Source organism: Malus sylvestris, chromosome 6 (assembly GCF_916048215.2).
Source record: "Malus sylvestris chromosome 6, drMalSylv7.2, whole genome shotgun sequence".
Taxonomy (NCBI): Eukaryota; Viridiplantae; Streptophyta; class Magnoliopsida; order Rosales; family Rosaceae; genus Malus; species Malus sylvestris.
In genome coordinates, this window is record NC_062265.1 from 25,944,305 (window position 1) to 25,963,880 (window position 19,576).

At 35.3% G+C, this 19,576-nt stretch overlaps 1 protein-coding gene across 3 annotated transcripts; it reads left to right on the forward strand.

The window, feature by feature from the left end:
• The first annotated feature begins 1,804 nt into the window (after window positions 1-1,804).
• Window positions 1,805-10,510, forward strand: LOC126626556 (uncharacterized). Of its 3 annotated transcripts, none has more exons than XM_050295917.1 (26): window positions 1,805-2,137; window positions 2,227-2,369; window positions 2,464-2,731; window positions 2,821-2,888; window positions 2,989-3,058; window positions 3,172-3,537; window positions 4,282-4,361; window positions 4,461-4,512; window positions 4,738-4,891; window positions 5,009-5,096; window positions 5,624-5,726; window positions 5,832-5,937; window positions 6,061-6,158; window positions 6,359-6,538; window positions 6,732-6,983; window positions 7,096-7,191; window positions 7,302-7,396; window positions 7,525-7,588; window positions 7,689-7,776; window positions 7,891-7,964; window positions 8,152-8,409; window positions 8,531-8,604; window positions 8,810-8,916; window positions 9,165-9,283; window positions 9,404-9,481; window positions 9,884-10,510. In XM_050295917.1, the coding sequence occupies exons 1-26, from the start codon at window positions 1,859-1,861 to the stop codon at window positions 10,094-10,096; spliced, it is 3,573 nt and encodes a 1,190-aa protein (XP_050151874.1). In that variant the 5' UTR covers window positions 1,805-1,858; the 3' UTR covers window positions 10,097-10,510. The 3 variants fall into 3 exon arrangements, with proteins under 3 accessions (XP_050151874.1, XP_050151876.1, XP_050151875.1); XM_050295919.1 differs by having other exon boundaries at window positions 7,921-7,964; XM_050295918.1 differs by having other exon boundaries at window positions 5,832-5,921; window positions 6,060-6,158.
• Window positions 10,511-19,576: the final 9,066 nt, after the last annotated feature.

Below are 19,576 nucleotides of genomic sequence, written 5' to 3' on the forward strand. Positions count from 1 at the left end.
TATTCTTTATATGTACAAGTATAAATATGTATATTAATAGTATTTTGGTATCATACCCCCTAGTTCCACCATTGTGACCACTGCGAGCAGTGGCGGAGTCAGCATGGGATCTTTGGTTTTCCTTGACCCCAATAACTTTAAAAACTACGTATATTTACTTGTATATTGATTTAACCGCAAAAAACAACTAAGGCAAATTAAATTATGACCTCCTCATCCTACTTCTTCTATTTTCTTCTATCATGTTTGTCTTCATTTTCTCTCTTCTTGTATGAAATGTTTTAGTTGAAAAGCCTTGAAAGTCTTCAACATTACTCCACAGTATCTTACATCCACCCTCGACAAGCATGTACAAGTAATAGTAGTCGTCGACATATGTTGACATAAAATTTCGGCATATGTTGGTAGGAATTCATAGGTACCTATTAGGTGCTCGATGGAATGAACCAATAAAGCTTTTTGGTTGATATTATGACCCCATTATTTGAAAATCATGGCTACGCCACTGACTGCGGGGCAATTCTGAACTACATAAGAATTCCTCCCAATTAATTGGATGGCCGAGTAAGATTCAGCTCAGCTGTCTTCCTTTTGCATTTATGTCTTTAATTTATCTCTATTTTTTTTCTGCATGTTGGGATTTGGCTTCTGAACTAAGATGTAAACAGTGCTCAAATTATGATGCGAAAGTGACTCATCACCTATGCAAATGCAATCATGGATCCTTACAGTACCAATGCCATGACGACCACGCTAGTTAGATGGTTATGACCTACACTTAGTACAGTTATTGCTAATATTTACCTTCACATACTCTACAGTAAAGTTCTGGAAGACGCTAGACTCTAGTCATGAGGCGGGTCGAGGCCTAGCGCTTAAGTGGCTAGGCCCGGGGGTGGCTAGGCTCGGGGGGGGGGGGGGGGGCTAGGCTCGGGGGGGGGGGGGGGGCTAGGCTCGGGGGGGGGGGGGGCGCTAGGCCCGGGGGGAGGCTAGGTGAACTATGTAGATTTAAGTAAATTTATCACATATCATATAAATAAGCCCATGCTTATACTTAAAAATTACATAATTGTATTGAGATACATAAATTGTAAAATAAAATGACATATAGATTATAAAATATTAGAATATAATGGAAACATGGAGAACAAACATATAATGTGTATTCATCTAAGTATTCAACAAGTTTTTTACAATTTATTAAAAAAAAGTTATCTATTTTCTGTCTAAGTGAAAGTTACGACTTAGGCGGACGTCTTAACAAGTCTAGGTGTCCTTTCTTAAAGTCAAACTAGGTAGAAAATGGTTAATGTATTGTGAAATTGAGGTTTCTTAGACAAGAAAGAACATAGGATAGAGATTCTTCTCTACGGACGCTGTATATGGCAACAGACTCAAAGTAATAAGGGAAATATGAGATTGAGTGCAACCAAATGCAAGGAATCCTCTTGCTTTTTGTGAAGAGTACCGAATGACATGGTTTAGGTGTCTAAATTTAAGATTTATTTTTACTTTTTTTTATAAACGATAGGATAATTTACATTAAACTATGAGGAAGGAGATTAAAACACAAGATCTCGGATGCAAAGGTGAATGCTCTTAACCAACTGAACTACAAGCTACTTGCAAGAATTTCTCTGCTTCTTGAATTGAATCAAAAGCGAGTAGACTAACATTCGCCATAAAAAGAGGGCATATATTAAGCCCATATATGAATATTCCAAATGGGCCCATCATCCAATCTATTGGGCCCAATGGATCGGGTCTCTCTTGTCCAACCGAATCAGTTTGGACAGTGTCCGATACGACTAACTGAAAGTGGGTTGGAATTGGAAGGACTGAGAAGCCAAGCTCTGAAATGGCGGCAGCGGCACCACCGTCGTCATCGCCAGTACGGTGGTGGAGGACGGCGTTTCTAACAGTGAGGGACGAAACCCTAACAACTCCTCTGCGCACTTCAATCCCCGAACTCCTCAAACATTCCATCTTCTCCCACTCCCACACTCTCCTCTCCGCCGCCCACGACCTACCTCCGCAGGAAGTCACCTCCGATTTGCTCTTCGTCATGGATCTCGTCATCACAAAGTCTCACGGCGGCGAAGACCTGACTCCTACGTTCACTCACATAACGCACTTGGTATGTATTCGACTGAGAATTTGGCTCTGCCCCTTTGCTTCTTCGTTTTTTCTCCGAAAATTTTGAAAATTGTTGTCGTTTTGATTCAGATCCATGATATCTCCCATCGTGTTCCGCTCGAGATCAATTCAGCTTCTTGGACTCTGATCCTCGACGCTTTCAACAAAATGCTTCGCTCGTTCATCGGCTCTTCGTCCTTTACGCCGGTTATGGAAGCTCTGCAGACTCTAAGGTATGCTCAACTCCTCTGGTTTTCGGTTCCATTTCCGGAAAATTTGCGTTCTGATTGTGAATTCGATTGTAATTTGTAAATTCGTTATCTTTAGACGTGTTATGAGCGCGTATCAGAGGAAATGCACGACGGCGGAGGAGGTTCAGCTGGTGAAGTTCCTGCTGCGAATCATTGAGAGCTCTCATGCAGAGTTGAGCTCAGTTCGCAACCAAAGCTCGGTTCTTGAAGTTGGGAAGAGAATGCCGGTGCCTCGATATTGTAGTTTATGGGAAGTTCAGACGCTTGCATTTACTATGCTTGGAGAGGCAATCTCCAGAGTTGGTTTAACCTTGCCGTTGGACATCTGGAGATCAACAATCGAGGTCCTGATAATTTATTTGACACTTGTAATTCTGTGTATTTGTATGTATGTATGTATATGTGATGCTGATGCGGTTTTGCTCTCACTTAGGTTTTTAGGAAAGTGATGGATGGCTTGGCAGCTAAAAGCCAGCTTGTGGAAGACGCTTTTATGTCCAAGTATTCCAACAGTCTCTACTATTGCTTGCTTCGACATATTATAAATGAATTTGTCATCCTTATATATATTGGCAATGGTACGCCATTTGTGCTGCTGCAGGTTTTATTTATCGCTTCTGCATTGTCTGCATTTGACTCTCGCGGATCGTAAGTGTTCATTTTCTGACCATGTAAGTTGATGATTTTGTTTACTGAAATTATACTAAACTGATAGCCTGGTTCAGATTGAGTTGTATCTTCAACCATCATATTTCACACCTTCTGGATTTGATTATCCTTTCAGGTGTCAAGTTTTGTGGCTGCTTTGCGAATGTTCTTTTCCTATGGCATTAATAGTAGAACCCAACATACCTGTTCAGCAATTGGTCAAAAGGAAAAGGAACCTAGTTTAGCAAGCCTTAAGTTGGGTTTGGAAGATTCTAAAAAGACCGATCGTACTCCATATAGGCCTCCACACCTGCGCCAAAGGGACAATTCAAATATGAAGAAGAGTGGAGCTCAGGGTTCTCAAAGTTTATCAGATCATGAATCTTCCGCAAATGAGTTTGCATTGTCAGATTCAGATTACAGTGACAGTGATGGATCAATTAAAGACATTGACAACATTCAGAAATCAAAAGTCCGAGTAGCTGCCATTGTTTGTATACAGGTAAGTTTTGCAATTTTTTGGTTCTTATCCTCTTTCCTAATGTCAAAGTTATTAAAGATTTTTTCAGTTTTTTTTTTGTCTTTTTTTTATTCACTTCTTTTTATCTCAATGTCAATAATAGGCTACAGAATAAGATGTACCCTGCCCTAGGGTCTCACCTCCCAAAGATCTTAGATCTCTTATTTTACTAAAGGGAGGAAATACTAATTTACATCACGGCATCCAATTAAATCTTGGGGTGTAAGCTAGCTAAAAGAAAAAAAGTTCAGTATTAAGTGATTAATGTTGTTTTACATCTTAAGTGATTAAGTGATTAATGACAGTGATTAAATCTTAGGGATTCGATTGAAGCAGTGGATAATATGGCTGAGCAAAAAGTAGCTGCTTTTGTTTTAAAAATTTATTGTCTTCTTGAAGCTACAGAATCCCACCAATCATTTTGGAAAAGCAATATTTCTTTACTTGTTAAAAGTTCGGGCAGAAGGAAAATGTTAAGCAAATGTTATGTGATCTGGGCCCCTGGCTGGCGTAAGTAGCTATATTGATTACCTCGCTTTTTGAGTTGATTTTGTTTACTGGTGTACCTATTAATATTATGAAATCTAACAAGATGGTGACAAGTGACAACATCTTAGCACAATGACATTATCCATTATGTACGAAGAAATTGGGATGCTGTATTTTGACAATGAAATCTTTTACTGTTTGCACACTTACCTTCTTTTCTTCGTTAATTTGGTGAAGGATCTTTGTCAAGCTGATTCCAAATCATTTACCAGCCAATGGACGCTGCTATTGCCAACCAGTGATGTACTACAACCTAGGTAAAGCATCCCACTTTCTACTATTCCCAAATAGTTAATTTCATATACTTGATCCTCCACCACCAAACTCACTTTTTCCTGTTATGTTCTGAATTACAGGAAATATGAAGCAACACTAATGACATGCTTGCTATTTGATCCTTATCTAAAGGTATCATTAACTGTTGTTACTGATTAGATTTAGACACTGCACTTGCTTTTGGTGAATTATTTGAACCTAGACCCTGGGTTTATGTAAAATATCTTTGTACTTCTGCTATGGTTCATGGCAATTTGTTTTCTCATTTTCACAACTTTCATACATACTCCAATGGTTATATAATAATCTATGTTCAGTGGTGCTTCTAGCTGACATGTGCTTTTCTATTGTGGCTAGGCACGGCTTGCTTCTGCATCAACCCTGGAAGCAATGTTGGATGGCCCGTCATCTGTTTTTCTGCAGGTAGCAGAGTTCAAGGAATCTTCTAAACGTGGATCTTTCACATCACTTTCAAGTTCCCTTGGACATATACTAATGCAGCTTCATACAGGTATGTGAAAGCCACTATGCTGCACAAATTCATACTTTCACTGCAATAATATTGCTGTTACATGTTCAAGTAACTTATTCTCATGACGTCACAATTTTTATGATGTATCTGGTGTAGGTATTTTATACTTAATTCAACGTGAAACTCATAGTAGACTGATGGCATCCCTGTTCAAGATTCTCATGCTTTTGATATCATCTACACCGTATGAGTTCTCCCCCCAAAAATTTTGTAATTGTTAATGATTTGCTTCTTTTCTTTGGTTTTGTTTAAATGTGATTTGGTGTTCAAAACACTTGTATCATCTTATGTTTCTCTTAAGCTGTATTCAGATTCCAAAACCTCCAGTTAGAACTATTCAGTGTGTACTTTTTAATTCAGTTCTGAAATTGGGCAATTTGGCTTACAGCTTTAATAGCATTTTATATTGCCTTTATGCCCTTTTTGGGTTTGAATCTTTCCCTTACCAACTTCCCTTACTTTTGGGTGAGTAAGTCACCTCCTTTACTTTAGGATCTGACTCCGAAAATCTTGATTTCAAACAATATTCTTTATTTATTGCAGCGAGGATAGGAAAAGTGGCACGCTCTGAATACTGATTCTTCATAGTAGCATTTTATTTATTTTATTAGACACTTGTGTACACAACAAAACGATGAATGATGTTACTCCCTACTCTTTTTTGAGGAAAATCTTGTGTACTTATATTTCCTGTCAATGATCATTTTACAGATATTCAAGAATGCCTGGAGAGTTGTTGCCAACAGTTTTTACGTCTCTACAAGAAAGGATGAAAAATGGATTTCCATTCAAAAGTGATCAGACTGGTCTGCTGGTTAGTTGTCCTTTTTTTCTTTTTCTTTTTCAGGTAAAGAGTAATATCTGCATTGCCTGCCCTTCCCCACTGTTATAACTTAACTATTTTTATCTCGTTGATTAGGCTTCTTCTATTAGTTGCTTGACAACCGCTCTGAACATCTCACCTTCTTCACTGCAAGTTAAAGACATGCTTCTGGTGGAGATATCTAATGATGAGCTTAATATTGGTAGCATAACTGATTAACTTTACTGGTGCTCATGTTTGCTAATTCTTAAGCTACACCATCCTTTTGAAAATCATCACACTTTGTCTCATTTCTGTGCCTTTCCACTTTGTCTCCTTTCTCCAGATTTTGTCGATGCTAAAAAGAAGTCAGCTGTTCTCTCTACACTGTTTCAATTTTCAGAACAAGTTAGCAACCCAACGATATGCTTTGAGGCTCTTCTGGTAATTGGTTTATGATAATCAGGTTTTGCAGCGGTGCTGATTCTTTTCTGGGCAAGCATGTAGCATGCCATCAACTGTCATGAGATGCTTGTGGTTTTTCTATTAGTGTCTTTTCGACTATGCACTTTCTTTTCTTAAAGGAGTTTGGCTATTTTGACGCATTTGGTGATTATATCTAAGGCTTATATTGTTTCTTGTAGGCACTTAGGGCTGTGTCCCATAATTACCCAAGCATAATGTTTTCCTGTTGGGAACAAATTTCCACCATTGTTTATGGTGTTTTGAGGGCAGCTATTACTGAAGTTCCTACAGGATATAAGGGCAATACTAGAAATTTTGTTGGATTTATTGGGGAAAAAGTCATTACAGCTGCTATTAAAGTAAGAGTCCTTTAATATCAGCTATTTTTCCTCTCCAAAAAAGTAAATGAATACTATTAATTTTTGTTGAGTTTGTTGTACATTAGAAACAAGCGAGACCTTACAAAGTGGTATTTTTAGGTCATATTCATGTAATTGATTTTTTTCCCCTCGCGGACATATACGTATAATGATCCTTGATGTCAATTATCAGGTTTTGGACGAATGTCTACGGGCAATATCTGGATTTAAAGGAACTGAAGACCCTTTAGATGATAAATTACTTGATGCTCCATTTATTTCTGACTGCATAAGGATGAAAAAAGTTTCATCTGCCCCTTTTTATGAACCAGAGAACTCAGAAAATACTAGAGATGAACCCACATCATGTCAATCTGGAACAGAGCAGTGGTGTGAGACAATTGAGAAACATATGTCTCTGATTCTTCACCATCCTTCTGCAGTGGTTAGTTGTTATAAACGTTTGACTTTTTCCCAAGTGGGGTAATATACCAAATGTAGGGATTATCTTTTTGCGTTTTTATCTACTGTTCTGAACCTTATAAATTTCCTTGAAGGTGAGAGCAGCCTCTGTTACATGTTTTGCGGGTATAACTTCTTCTGTATTCTTCTCATTGTCGAAGGAAAAACAAAACTTCATTCTTTCTTCTTCTGTAAGTTTTCTTGTAACTAATCACTGGTGCTATACTGTAACCTCTCTGTTTTTTGTAAATGGAATAGAAAGCTTTTTTTCTTATCGGTTATACGTACAAAATCCTTTTAGGTTCGTGCTGCCGTAAGTGATGATGTGCCTTCGGTTAGGTCAGCTGCTTGTCGAGCCATTGGAGTCATATCAATGTTTCCTCAAGTTTCTCAAAGGTGATTTTGACATGTTTTTAATGGCATTGAATGATTCTCAGAGTTCTTATTATCTGTTATCGACTTCGAATTTTATGCTTTGTTCGAGAACCTTTGACAGAGATTCATTAAGAACTTAAATTATACAGTGCAGAGATCCTTGATAAATTTGTTCATGCTGTGGAGATTAACACTCGTGATCCCCTGATCTCGGTATTTTCCTGTCTGTCTAATTATATTTTATATTTAATAAGATTGGTATTTCATTTTACTTCTTAAGCAGTCAAAACCTTTCGTATAATTCTTATTTTAGGTGCGAATAACTGCTTCTTGGGCTCTGGCAAACATATGTGATTCTATCCGTCATTGTATTGATGATTTTGCCTTGAAACAATCTGGAGGTGAGCTTAATTTTGAAGCGTGATATATCAATGGTATTTACACTGTATCATTGATTATTCAAACTACTAATCTTCTTTCTATTGTTTTTTTTTTTTTTTTTCATTTCTGTATAGGCTATCCTGAAATCTCTAAATTATTCACAGTATTAACCGAGTGCGCTTTGCGTCTGACTAAGGATGGAGATAAGGTTAGATATGTTAACAAGTCAAGTCATTTCGTTTTTTCCTCCTTTCTATATGTTAGTTGAATATGATGATAATAAGCCAAATGATAGACACTTAGATGTAAAGAATTCATAGTGTCTGCTCATTTATAGTCATTGATAATTCATGTATATCTCACAGTTCTGAGTATTTTTTTCTTTCTACAATCAGATTAAATCAAATGCTGTAAGGGCTCTAGGGAATCTTTCAAGATCTATCAAATATAGAAGCAATAGTGACAGGATAGTAGACAATAATGGCATGCCAATAAAGAGCACTAAACCTGACAAAATATCATCAAGCAATTACAGGGAAGGAAGTCAAAGAGATGTATCAATATCATGCCATCCAGCTTCTTTGGGAGATTCTCATTGGCTAGAGAGGGTCGTTCAGGCATTTATTTCTTGTGTTACGACTGGTAATGTTAAGGTACCATGCTGACAGTTCTTACTTGCTGAGATTTTATTTTCTAATTTGAGTGGAATGGATGAGACTGTATCCTCATTATTATCTTCTGTTTTCAACTCTAATTTTACTGTGCATCTAACAGGTCCAATGGAATGTTTGTCATGCTTTAAGCAACCTATTTCTGAATGAGACATTAAGACTGCGAGAGATGGATTGGTATAGTTTGAATCTTATGCGGGCATGGTTACGATGTTTTTTATTTCTTGTTGGAAATCAATTTATTGATGTATGAGGTTGAAATGCCTAATATTTTACTAGTGTTTACAATAATAGCTTGTTTTCTCTGCATTCTCCTAAAGTATGAAAGTAAGCTCATAAATCATAACTAAAAAAAAGCTAACCGTGCATTGTTTTCTGACAGGGCTTCGTCTGTGTTTAGTATTCTTTTACTGCTGTTACGCGATTCTTCCAACTTTAAGATCAGGATTCAAGCTGCTTCTGCTTTGGCCGTGCCAGCATCAGTATTTGGTATGTAGTTGGATTTACCCTTGTTTCTATGTTATTGTTGCCTTGGTAACTTCACAATGCTATATATCAGTTATCCTTCTCCACCAAAGTTCAATTTTTATTGTTATCGGTTCAATTAGTTGACTGACATCTTCTGGATGCATTTTTGATCAAGGAAATCTTGCTCATTGTGTTTTGTATGAGAATCCTTTAAATCATCCCTTGATACAATCTGGAAACTAAAAGAGAAGCCTATTGGTTTGTTGTAGATTATGGAGAATCCTTCTCCGATGTCATCCAGGGTCTGGTGCATATATTAGAGAATCAAGGTTCAGATCGGATTGCATCACCGTCAAATTTCAAATACAGGGTTGCACTTGAAAACCAGGTACGTAATGCACCTGAGCAGTTGTGAATTAATATTGGTTGAAATAGTGAATTTTGGTTTAATGTGCATGTGTTTGAGGTATATGATGTGTTTATTAGTTTTTTCTTCTGCCTGGTTCAGTTGACCTCAACCGTGTTGCATGTTCTTATCCTCACTTCAAGTTCGGATCATGAACCCGTCAAAGATTTCCTTGTAAAAGTAAGTGTTTCTTACACGTAAATTGAATTAACTTGGCCCAGGATAATATTCGTAGTTACTTCTCCACGAGTTTTATTGTAGAAAAATATTTTATCATGTCATACCGTAGATCATTTTCACGAAGTGACCAAGTGAACCATGATAACAATTTTCATTTGGGAGATAAACAAAGGGGTGTGATATCCACACACCCCATTTTACTTCTCACACACCTTTTTAATTTTCGACCGTCGGATCGGATGAATTGAAGAAGATCAAAGGACAGAAATTATCAAGGGGTGTGTGAAAAGTAAAATAGGGTGTGTGGATAGCACACCCCTAAAGAAAATGGTCATGTGTGCATATGTTCATGTTTGCTGATATGTCCATTTTCTTGGACTCATTTTCTTTCTGCGGATACAGAAAGCCTCGTTCCTCGAAGACTGGTTCAAGGCGCTATGCTCGTCACTTGGAGAGACAAGTAGTCAAGCTGAACTTGAGAATAATAAATCTACCGGGAATCCGAAGAACGAGATGATATGCAACGCAATTGGGTCGCTAATCCAATTGTACAATAGCAGGAAGCATCATGCAATTGCCCAGAAATTTGAGAAGTTAGTGAACGGCATCCAGTGAGTTCTCGGTTGACTTTCATACTCCTGCTGTACATGCCAACCTTGTGATCAAGCTCCTCGCACAGCCACATAATATACTGGAAAATGCCTCCCTTTGAAGGCAAATTTTTCATGGCGGCACGACATCTCTAAGATGCACTGGCAGCATACAAGACTCTTGAGGATCATATGAGATCGGGTTTCTGTGCTTTTTTCATGGGAGGGGGTTGGATAGGACCTATTTCCTATATAGGTTGTATTGTCGGGCATATATATATATATATATATATATATATATATATATATATATATATATATATATATATATATATATTATGTATTATTATATGGTGTATCTGGACTAAAGTATAGAACGCTACTTTCGGCCCTAAATTATGAAAGTTTATACAAAGTAAGCCACTTTATATGTTCGAAACTCGTTCCTGGTGTGGAAGTCAGATTTGTGGTTAGGGAGAGATTGAAATGTTTTTGTGAGTCTTCTTGGTCTCCGAAAGGAGTGGATAATCGTGGTTCACCATCAATTGTAGTGTCAACAAATCTAGGTGACGTCTAGATTCTTTGAGAGTATAGAAAGCAACACTGCCAAAAATGGGAAATAGAAAAATAAATAAAGGTTGTTTTTCTTTTGTATATAAAAAAAGATGTGTTTGTAATCGAACATTTGACTTAACCGAGTCCTAATTTATTCTCATGCCTCCTTTCACTATTCGGACTGACCTCGGGGGCTTTTGGTCGATAAGTTATTGTGAACCTTTGACCTAATCGAATGTATTTTTTCAAAATTCTCTATTACTGTTGCAAAAGCTAACAATTCACGATATATACCGTTTATTAATTTACATTTTTTCAAGAAGAACAACTTACATAAAATGGGTTCACTGTAACGTGACGTCTCAATCTAATAATACATTGTCATGTAAAGAAAAACTTGCACTTAACAATGTATTACAAGATACATGATGTCATGTTAGCAAAAAGATGGATATTTTTTGCTCATTATAAAACAGTCACTTATTCACAAACTTTTTGTGGAGCTAATAGTTTTCATTTCCATCTCATGGAAAACCATTTTCGCTCCGCTAAGAGTTATTAGCTTTGTAATGTTTGGTCTATCGTTTGCTCAAACTAAAAGTACAAGCAAACTAGAAAACGAAAGGATTTCGTAAGTAAGTAGACTTTTCAGAAACTCGTTCTGTATAAGTTCTTCTTCTTGTCAAAGAGACCATTTGCTACCGGTATAATAAGACAATATCGATTGTATTGACAACATATCAATACCAAGGGAAGATGCTATAGATATGATGAGACCATTCGCTACAGTTAGTGTCATTTACGAGCATTTTCCGAATGCGTTTGGTTTTGAGATTAGTTCCGTGCGGACAAATATATTCTGTGCATTTTAAGGTCCAGTCAAAAAGAACTGAAATATAATTTACATAATTATTATGAGGCAGATTTTCACTGCTTTATCCTGAAACTATTGAGGAAAAAAAGTAACCAAAATCCAAAAGGATCAAATTTCTTTTGGGTACGGGTGGCAGAATGGACCGAAAACTGAAACCGAACTTGGTTTGACCCGGAAAAAAATTGGTCGGTTTGGTTCAAATAAGTTATTTTATTTTATTTTATTTTTAAGTTTCTGTACAAAACTGAACTAATCTATTAATATTCGGTTCGGCATTGGTTCTTGATCTTAGTTGCATCTGCGGTTCTCTTCTAACTAATGGTTTGGAGAAGTATTTGAGAGTTCTACTCATTCATTATCACATCACTAGAACCACCTACAAAGGCTTAGTAGAAAAGGCTCAAGCTCGACTTTCTACTTGAAAAATGAATTCGTTATCTTTTGTTGGACAATCTGCTCTTGTTCAGTCTGTCATCTCCTTTATCTTAGCATATGCTATGCAGACAATAAAATTACCAGTTACCATTTGCGATCGACTAGACAAGTTGAATAAGAATTTTGTCTTTGGCTCCACTTAATCGGAAAAAAAAAGAAAAAAAAAAAAGGAAGTTAACATGGTTAAATGGAGCCAAGTTTGCCTTCCGAAGTCTCTTGGTGGGTGGGCTTTGGCTTGAAAAACATGACAGTTAAGAATTCGGCTCTTCTTGATAAGAACTTTTAGAGATTGATGTAGGGGTATAATGGTCTTTGGGCAAAAGTTTTCAACGGCATGTATATTAAAGGTGTTGTGGATTAGTTTCTCAATGATAAAACTGCTTTAGGCTCTTCTTACACTTAGAAAGGTGTTCTTGAAGGGACTAAACTTTTGCAGTGAGGGGCTACTATCGCGAATTCGAAATGGTAATAAAGTAAAATTTTGGACTAACAAATGTGTTAAATTTGGTATTTTGCTTCATCATTGTTACAATAATGATTGGGATATTGGTAAAGTATTGCTTGTTTTACCAAAGGAGATTGTTAAACAAATTCTTAGCATTCTAGTTGGTTTTGATACTTTGGCTGATAAGTGTACTTGGACTGGAACAAGTGATGCTAATTTTTCTGTTAATTCTACTTATATGTTGGGCCTTAATTCTAGTGGTTTTCCTAATTGGCGATGGAATCACATTTTGAAACTTCATATTCTTCCAAAAGTTTAGAGTTTCTTATGGTTGCTATCTCTCAATAAGCTCCTAACTAATGATCAAAGGTGAAAAAGAGTATGACTAATAACTCTGAGGGCAAAAGGGGTAGATGAAGACTTAAGAAAACTTGAAAGAAACTTTAAGAAAAGACCAAGAATACTTGGAGCTAACTAAGACTTGGCGCAAAACTGAGCGCAGTGGGGTTCTATAATTCATAAAGCGGACCCCACTTAGTGTGATAAGCTTTGTTGTTGTTATGTTTGTCAAAGATGTACTTGGGGCTTTGAATCAGTGGCTATCTTTTAAAGATTGTCCTCAGGCAAGAGAAGTTTGGCAGAAGTTAAGAATGTATAATCAACAGTCAGACTACAGTGATTTTCATGATTGGCTTCATTTTAATCTCGCCACTAAATCATTCTTTTTTTTTGGGGGGGGGGGGGGGGGGTTGGGGTGGTTTAAAGTGAATGTTAGTTTTATTTGTTGCTAGTTTATTTGGAATTGACGAAATAAATTTGTTTTTAAGTAGAATTTTACAATTTCTATTTATACTTATCTTCATGAAGGGTTGAAAGCTAATACTCATAGATTTGATAAACTTTATAGGACTGAATCTTTGCTCTATTGGGAAGCTCTTCCTTTAGATTGGTTTAAGCTTAATGTTGATGGTTGCAAGAAGAGAAATAATAATTCTATTGGAGCATGCGGTGTTTTCAGAGATTCTGATGGAAAATGAATTTATATGTTTTGAGCCAATTTGAACACGTGAGATTCTCACTGCTGCCTCGAGGACTTTATTTGGACTTATAGTTGGTATGAAGATTATGGATTGATAAACTACTGCTAGAATCAGACTCTGCACTCACAGTTCATTTGGTTGCAAGTTGCTGGCAGTAATCATTGTTTGGTCTCCTTATTTTGGCATGTCGAGAGTTTCTTTCAAGATCTTAACAATGCAAACTTAGGCATGTCTACATAAAAAAGAATTTTGTAGCGAATAATTGAGCGATCTATTGACGGATAGTCTATTGATGGATAGTCTTGATTTAGATTTAGATAATTTTCACTTGGATAATCCTCCTTCTTCTTTAGTTAGTTTTGTTTGTGAAAATTGACTTCAGATGTTCCGATTTACATTTATTATTAGATAGTGTTGTTTGGGCTATTAGCATTTAGACCCATTTTTCAACCCATAAAAACAATGGAAAACTAATGAAAATGGTTTGAAAACTTTGAGTTTTAATGATAAGGACAAAATAAAGGGTAAAGTGAATAGTACCAGGATTGACTTTTTAGTGTAAAAATATGGTTTTTCGTTAAAGTAAACAGTATCGGGTGCTTTTCGTTAAAGTTCTCATTCAAAGAAAGTAGAAGGAACATGATGTGGCCTAACCTTTTAATAATAATAATATAATGATAAATAATAATAATAATAATAATAAAACTCTATTTGTCAACCAAAAGAGATTGAAAAGACAAATTAGTCTTCTATCACTAAAAAAAAATGATGAGCAATAATGTAATTTCACATGTTCAAATTTTACTGTTTTTTATTAAAGCCTCACCTACAGGTGATGTTAAAATATCTCCAATATTTATTAAAAAAACCAAAAACAAAAACAAAAACCTCTCACTCCCTCACATTTACTCTCTCTCTCCCTCTCTCCTTCTCATTTTCTAAAAAAATATGTTCATACACACAAATCGTGTAGGCAAATGCTAATAATAATAATAATGATGTAATATTCCTTGTTACTACTATATATACATGCAATGCGTGCCAGTGCGACAGAGTGCAAATTACACACTCATTTCCTTATTACGGATCTTACCCAACTCAACTCCACACTCTTCTGCATATTTCCAGTTTCTAATTGGTTGATTGAACACGTAAACTCCAGACAATCGAGAGTGGATGAGTGTCCTCTATTGCAAAGGAGGGGACCTTCGAAAGTGGCTGATCATAGAGAGATTGTTCCGTTCTCACTCATTCCCTACTCAAAATTGTCATTATCTTCTCAGTTCTATCACCATCCAAATAAAATGCCTGCGTACTCTATCTCACAACCTCCAAAACACTCAATTTCGCACTCGTTTGGGATTTCAAAAGCAATTGGAGGGTTTTTTATTTTATTTTTTTCATGGTTCACTTATATTTTTACTAAGAATTCATTCTAAAAACACTTTTATTAAAACACTTTCAATCACTTTAAAAGTATTTCCAAACACACACCTATAGATGTTCTCAAACACCTATTAATGCTTGCACACTTAGTACAGTTGAGTATGATAATGTGTTCAAAATCCCTTCCAAGTCTGGATATTTATTTTCACATTTATAATAATTTAGAATATCACTTTCTTAAAAATACATAATATTGATTATTGAGGTCTTTTAAGTATTATAATAGTCCCCGAAATTATGATGTCTTTGTAGTTTTGCTAAACTTCAATTATTTTTGTTAACTGATGTAATGAATTCAGTTTTTAAATTTTCTTTTGTTTAAGTTATAAATTTTGCTTTCTAATCTCAGTATATTATTTAAAAAATCTTAATATTTTCATATAAGATTATGTTAGGGAGAATCCAGTTGGTAATTTTCACAGATGGCTTCTATAAGCCATGATCACGACTTTGAAAACTGGAGTATCATTCTAATCATCCAAAAGTACTGTTTATCTTAATTGACTTTAAGGTCATATCAACACATTTTGATTTACGAACAATTGCATATATGAGTTAAGACCATTGATTAAAGCAATCTGTATGCCTTAGTTCTCAATTTTTTAATCTCTCTTTGTTTAAATTGGATTAGGTTAAAATATACATATAGTTTTTCAAATCACACTCATAAACTTTGATAATTAAATTGGGCTTGCACTAGTGCATAATATAGAACCACACATCACCATCTTGTGTAGAGAAAATCTTCAATAAGACAACCTAACCACATCATTCTGATGAGTAATTCTTCCAAAAAGATAAGACTCGTACGGTGTATTTGGTTGGCATTACTAGCCTTCACTGAACTAGATTAAACTAGTTATTAGTGAAGTCTCACGTTTGTTGCAGAGAGGGACTAAGTTTAATACTCGCGTGGGTTGACACCTTCACTAGGAGGTCTTAGCCAGGTGATAGGATTTTTAGTACCTGTGGAAATAGGGTTAAAATCATTTAAAATACTTGCAATAATACAAGGTAATTGTAATATAATTGCTCATGCAAGGTCGTTGTCCCCAAAGATTGTTTGACTAATTCATAATTAAATCAACTCTTAATAAACTATTAAAACTGATTTTTATCAAAGATTTGAGAATTTTTAAATTTAAAAAAATTAAATTAACAATAAAAGAAATCTAAAAGTTTGGAAATAATAACAGCAAAGAAGAAAAACGTTTTTTTAAATTAAAATCAATTTAAAGAAAAACTAAGGTTTAGCCTCACCGTTACAATTTTATGCAATTCTACTAATTACTTATGAATTTTCATATACATGCTTTGAAGGTTAGGTTTTCCTAATGCAAATTTTCTTCGTAATATTCAAGCAAAAACGTATATCTAACATGCAACTCATCTATGATGTTCAGATCAAATATAAACATGCAAGACTCATTAAGTTTTGTGAAAACCCTTTGAAAAACCATACAACCCTTAAGAGCGCGATGTTTGCTTTAAGTGAACTTACAATTACTAATCACAATAAGCCCTCCTCAATTTCAGGGTGATGTTCCAACAACAATTGCATCAAAATACTTGTCTAAATATCCTAATGGTGATCAATCATTAAAATATAAAGATAGTTTTAATCATGGTGATTAATAATTCAAAGCAAGCATGCATCCATTCAAAAGCAAATTAATAAATTACATATTCATGCTAAGATTCATGGCCTAACCCTAGCAATACAAGTTAGTTACTCATATTCATAATTAAAATCATAGAAAATATTATTAGAATGAAAACTCCTTGAAGTATAAAATCTGAAAGCCCTTGAAAACCCTAGCAATTCTTCTGTCTCCAAAGTTGCATAAAAGAAAGCCGTGAAAAGACTAAGAACGGCAAAGCAATATATCCTGGCATCCTGCTATGAAATCGCACAAACCCTAAAGTGTAGTCTTTTGCTCCAACTAGGAAACTAAATAATAATAAAATAACTTAGAAAATAAAGTCATAATTAAACTAGGAGAATATGCACATAAACTATCCAGCCATGTTTTAACCTCAAATATCCTCCAAATCAGGCCCATAATAGCTTGTTTTGAAGATCGGGACGTTCTGAACACATCTCTAGAAAGCTACGAACCCATCCGAGGTCATCTCAGACTCCAAAAACGCAATTCAAGCCTAAAACGTCGTTATTCCAGCACCTCGCACTACTCCTTCATTCTATCATCAGAAAATAATTGTTTGGTAGAAAAATCTGATATTTTGATACGATTAAGCTAAGTGACTCACGAACGTCCTTCAACTGGAATTGCTCCAAAATTCATCCATTTGACCACGTTTTGCTCCAGAGAAGCCGAAAGTTCTATATTAAAAATACAATTCAAAGTATTAAAATTTTTTCAAAATAATAATCAAAATATACTAAAAATATAGTTAAATATATAATATAAAATATACTCATCACCAGGCCCAAAAATGAGAGGACTGCTAGTCTTCTCCTTCGTACGCCAGCAACAGCCTGACCAACAGAGCCTCGACTAGCAAGCGCAAGACCTACGTCTGGATATGGGTATCAGATGGGAGGGACTGCCCCTGATCTGGTCGACAAGCACCGGAAGACAGTGCTTCGACGACATTCTCGTCCGTTGGAAATTGAAAGGTCATGAGCGTCGAACCGACTTACCCAAAATCATATAGCCATTGAGGGGAGAGGGATGATGTTGCTGTGAATTCTTTTATTTCTGCACGGTGAACTAAAAAATGAAACATCAATATTTTATAATTACAAAAAATTAATGTTTTCTTATTCTACTTATTTGTCCGGAACACTTCATAATTCTTATCCTGATTAGTCTAATATAATCCAATCCAATCTAGTTCTGATCTTAAAATTAGTTTAGTTCGAGATAGTTCGATGCAATAAACACACTCTTATCTTTTAGTTTCATCCAACACCATGCTAATCTAAACCACTTTGAAAAATCCAACAACATCCTCTTCGGATCCTTTTGGTGAGGATCTTGAAGATCTATGAATTGTGTCAGTTCATTTTACATCGTGCGATCAGTTTTTGTCAAGTATTGTTTTTTTTTTTTTTAAATTAAAAATTTCTAATCGCACAATATGCGATGATCGGATAAGATTCACGGATCCGTAGAATCCTCACAAAGAGGTTCGGACTCTTGAAAAATGACCTCATGGCAACATCCATAGCTAGGGACCTACCTTAATTTTTCTCGTATAGGTAGTACGGACGTAGGCTCACCGCCTTGCATGCATAGATAATAATGCAACCAAAATCATGGGATCGTTAAAGTGAAAGTGGGCCTCAAATTGGACCCATATGTAATTATGTAATACGTAGTGGTGTCCAACTGTAAAATTAAATATTACAAGGCTCATTTCAGCACCAACATAAATATGAGCCCCACCTGAGTATCACGTGATCTCTTTCTGCATATTAGCTCACTCTTGGTGTCGCTCTCAACCTTTGTTTTTTTCTTGTCAAACTCTCAAAACCTCATCAGTCTATCAAATTTCAATTTCAATTTGCACGTACATGTTTTCGTTGTATTATGCGATGATTTTTAGTGCAAATCTCCCAATAATGGAGAAAACATTATTACCCTTGCAATTCCAATGTCTCACTAGTCACTACTCTACCCAAGGTACTTGGAGAGAACATTATTACCCGTGCTCGTGATCGTTCATCGTACATCATGCGATAAAAAATCATTTCAAAATTTAAAATTTAAAATCAAATATAATCACGATATACGATAAACGGTCACAATCACAAGGTCCCTAGGAATCCCGAGATCCTTTTCCTTTTTGAACGAGTTTAAATTTTTTGAACTTATTTTTTGTGTGATCTCTATATGGCTTTTATTATTGACAAGCACGTGTTAATAAACTTAACTCTCTTTTATTTTATTAACATAAAATTAATACGTATCATTCAATGATAAAAACTACCCAAATGTCACACGTAAAGAGATTTGGTCTCTTTTTTTATTTCCCCTTTTTTTTTTGAGAGAGAGAGAGAGATGATCTCCTTTTTAACTACTACAAATCCTTTACATATTCATAATTTATTATTGTTTCGAGATTGGCGATTTTTTTCCTCCAAAAAAGAAATGTATAATACCATCTTGGGATGCCAAATTATTCTCTCTTTCATAACATAAATGGGAATGTGGGATGTGAAATGGTTGGAGTGTTTAGCAATTTAACGTAATATTGGATTAAACAAATGATAATATTAGAGAGATTAAATTTTTAAATTGAATTTACAAATTAAATAGTATATTTCATCAATACGAAGTAAACACGTTAATAAACACTTAAGTGATAATCTAATCATAAACAACTACACATAAATTTTGATTTAAAATTTTAATTCTTTAACATTATTCGTAAACAAAACTGCGTCCGTATGGCCTGGAGGATGTGAAAATAAAACATAAACTATGTGCCCGAAAAATATCATAAAATAACATGAAAAATATCTGCAGAGAACCCCAACCACTTAATTTTTTATTTTTTTAGTAAAACGATAGCGTTAGTAAGTTAAATGTTAAATTAGTTCGAATTCACACCGTTATACAAGGGCATAACACTTTTTCACTATTGTGGTAAATGACCACTTGCACAACCACTTAATTTAAATAAGAGACAACTATGTCAGTCTGTCAGTGATTTTTCACATGTTATAAATAGTAACCTAGA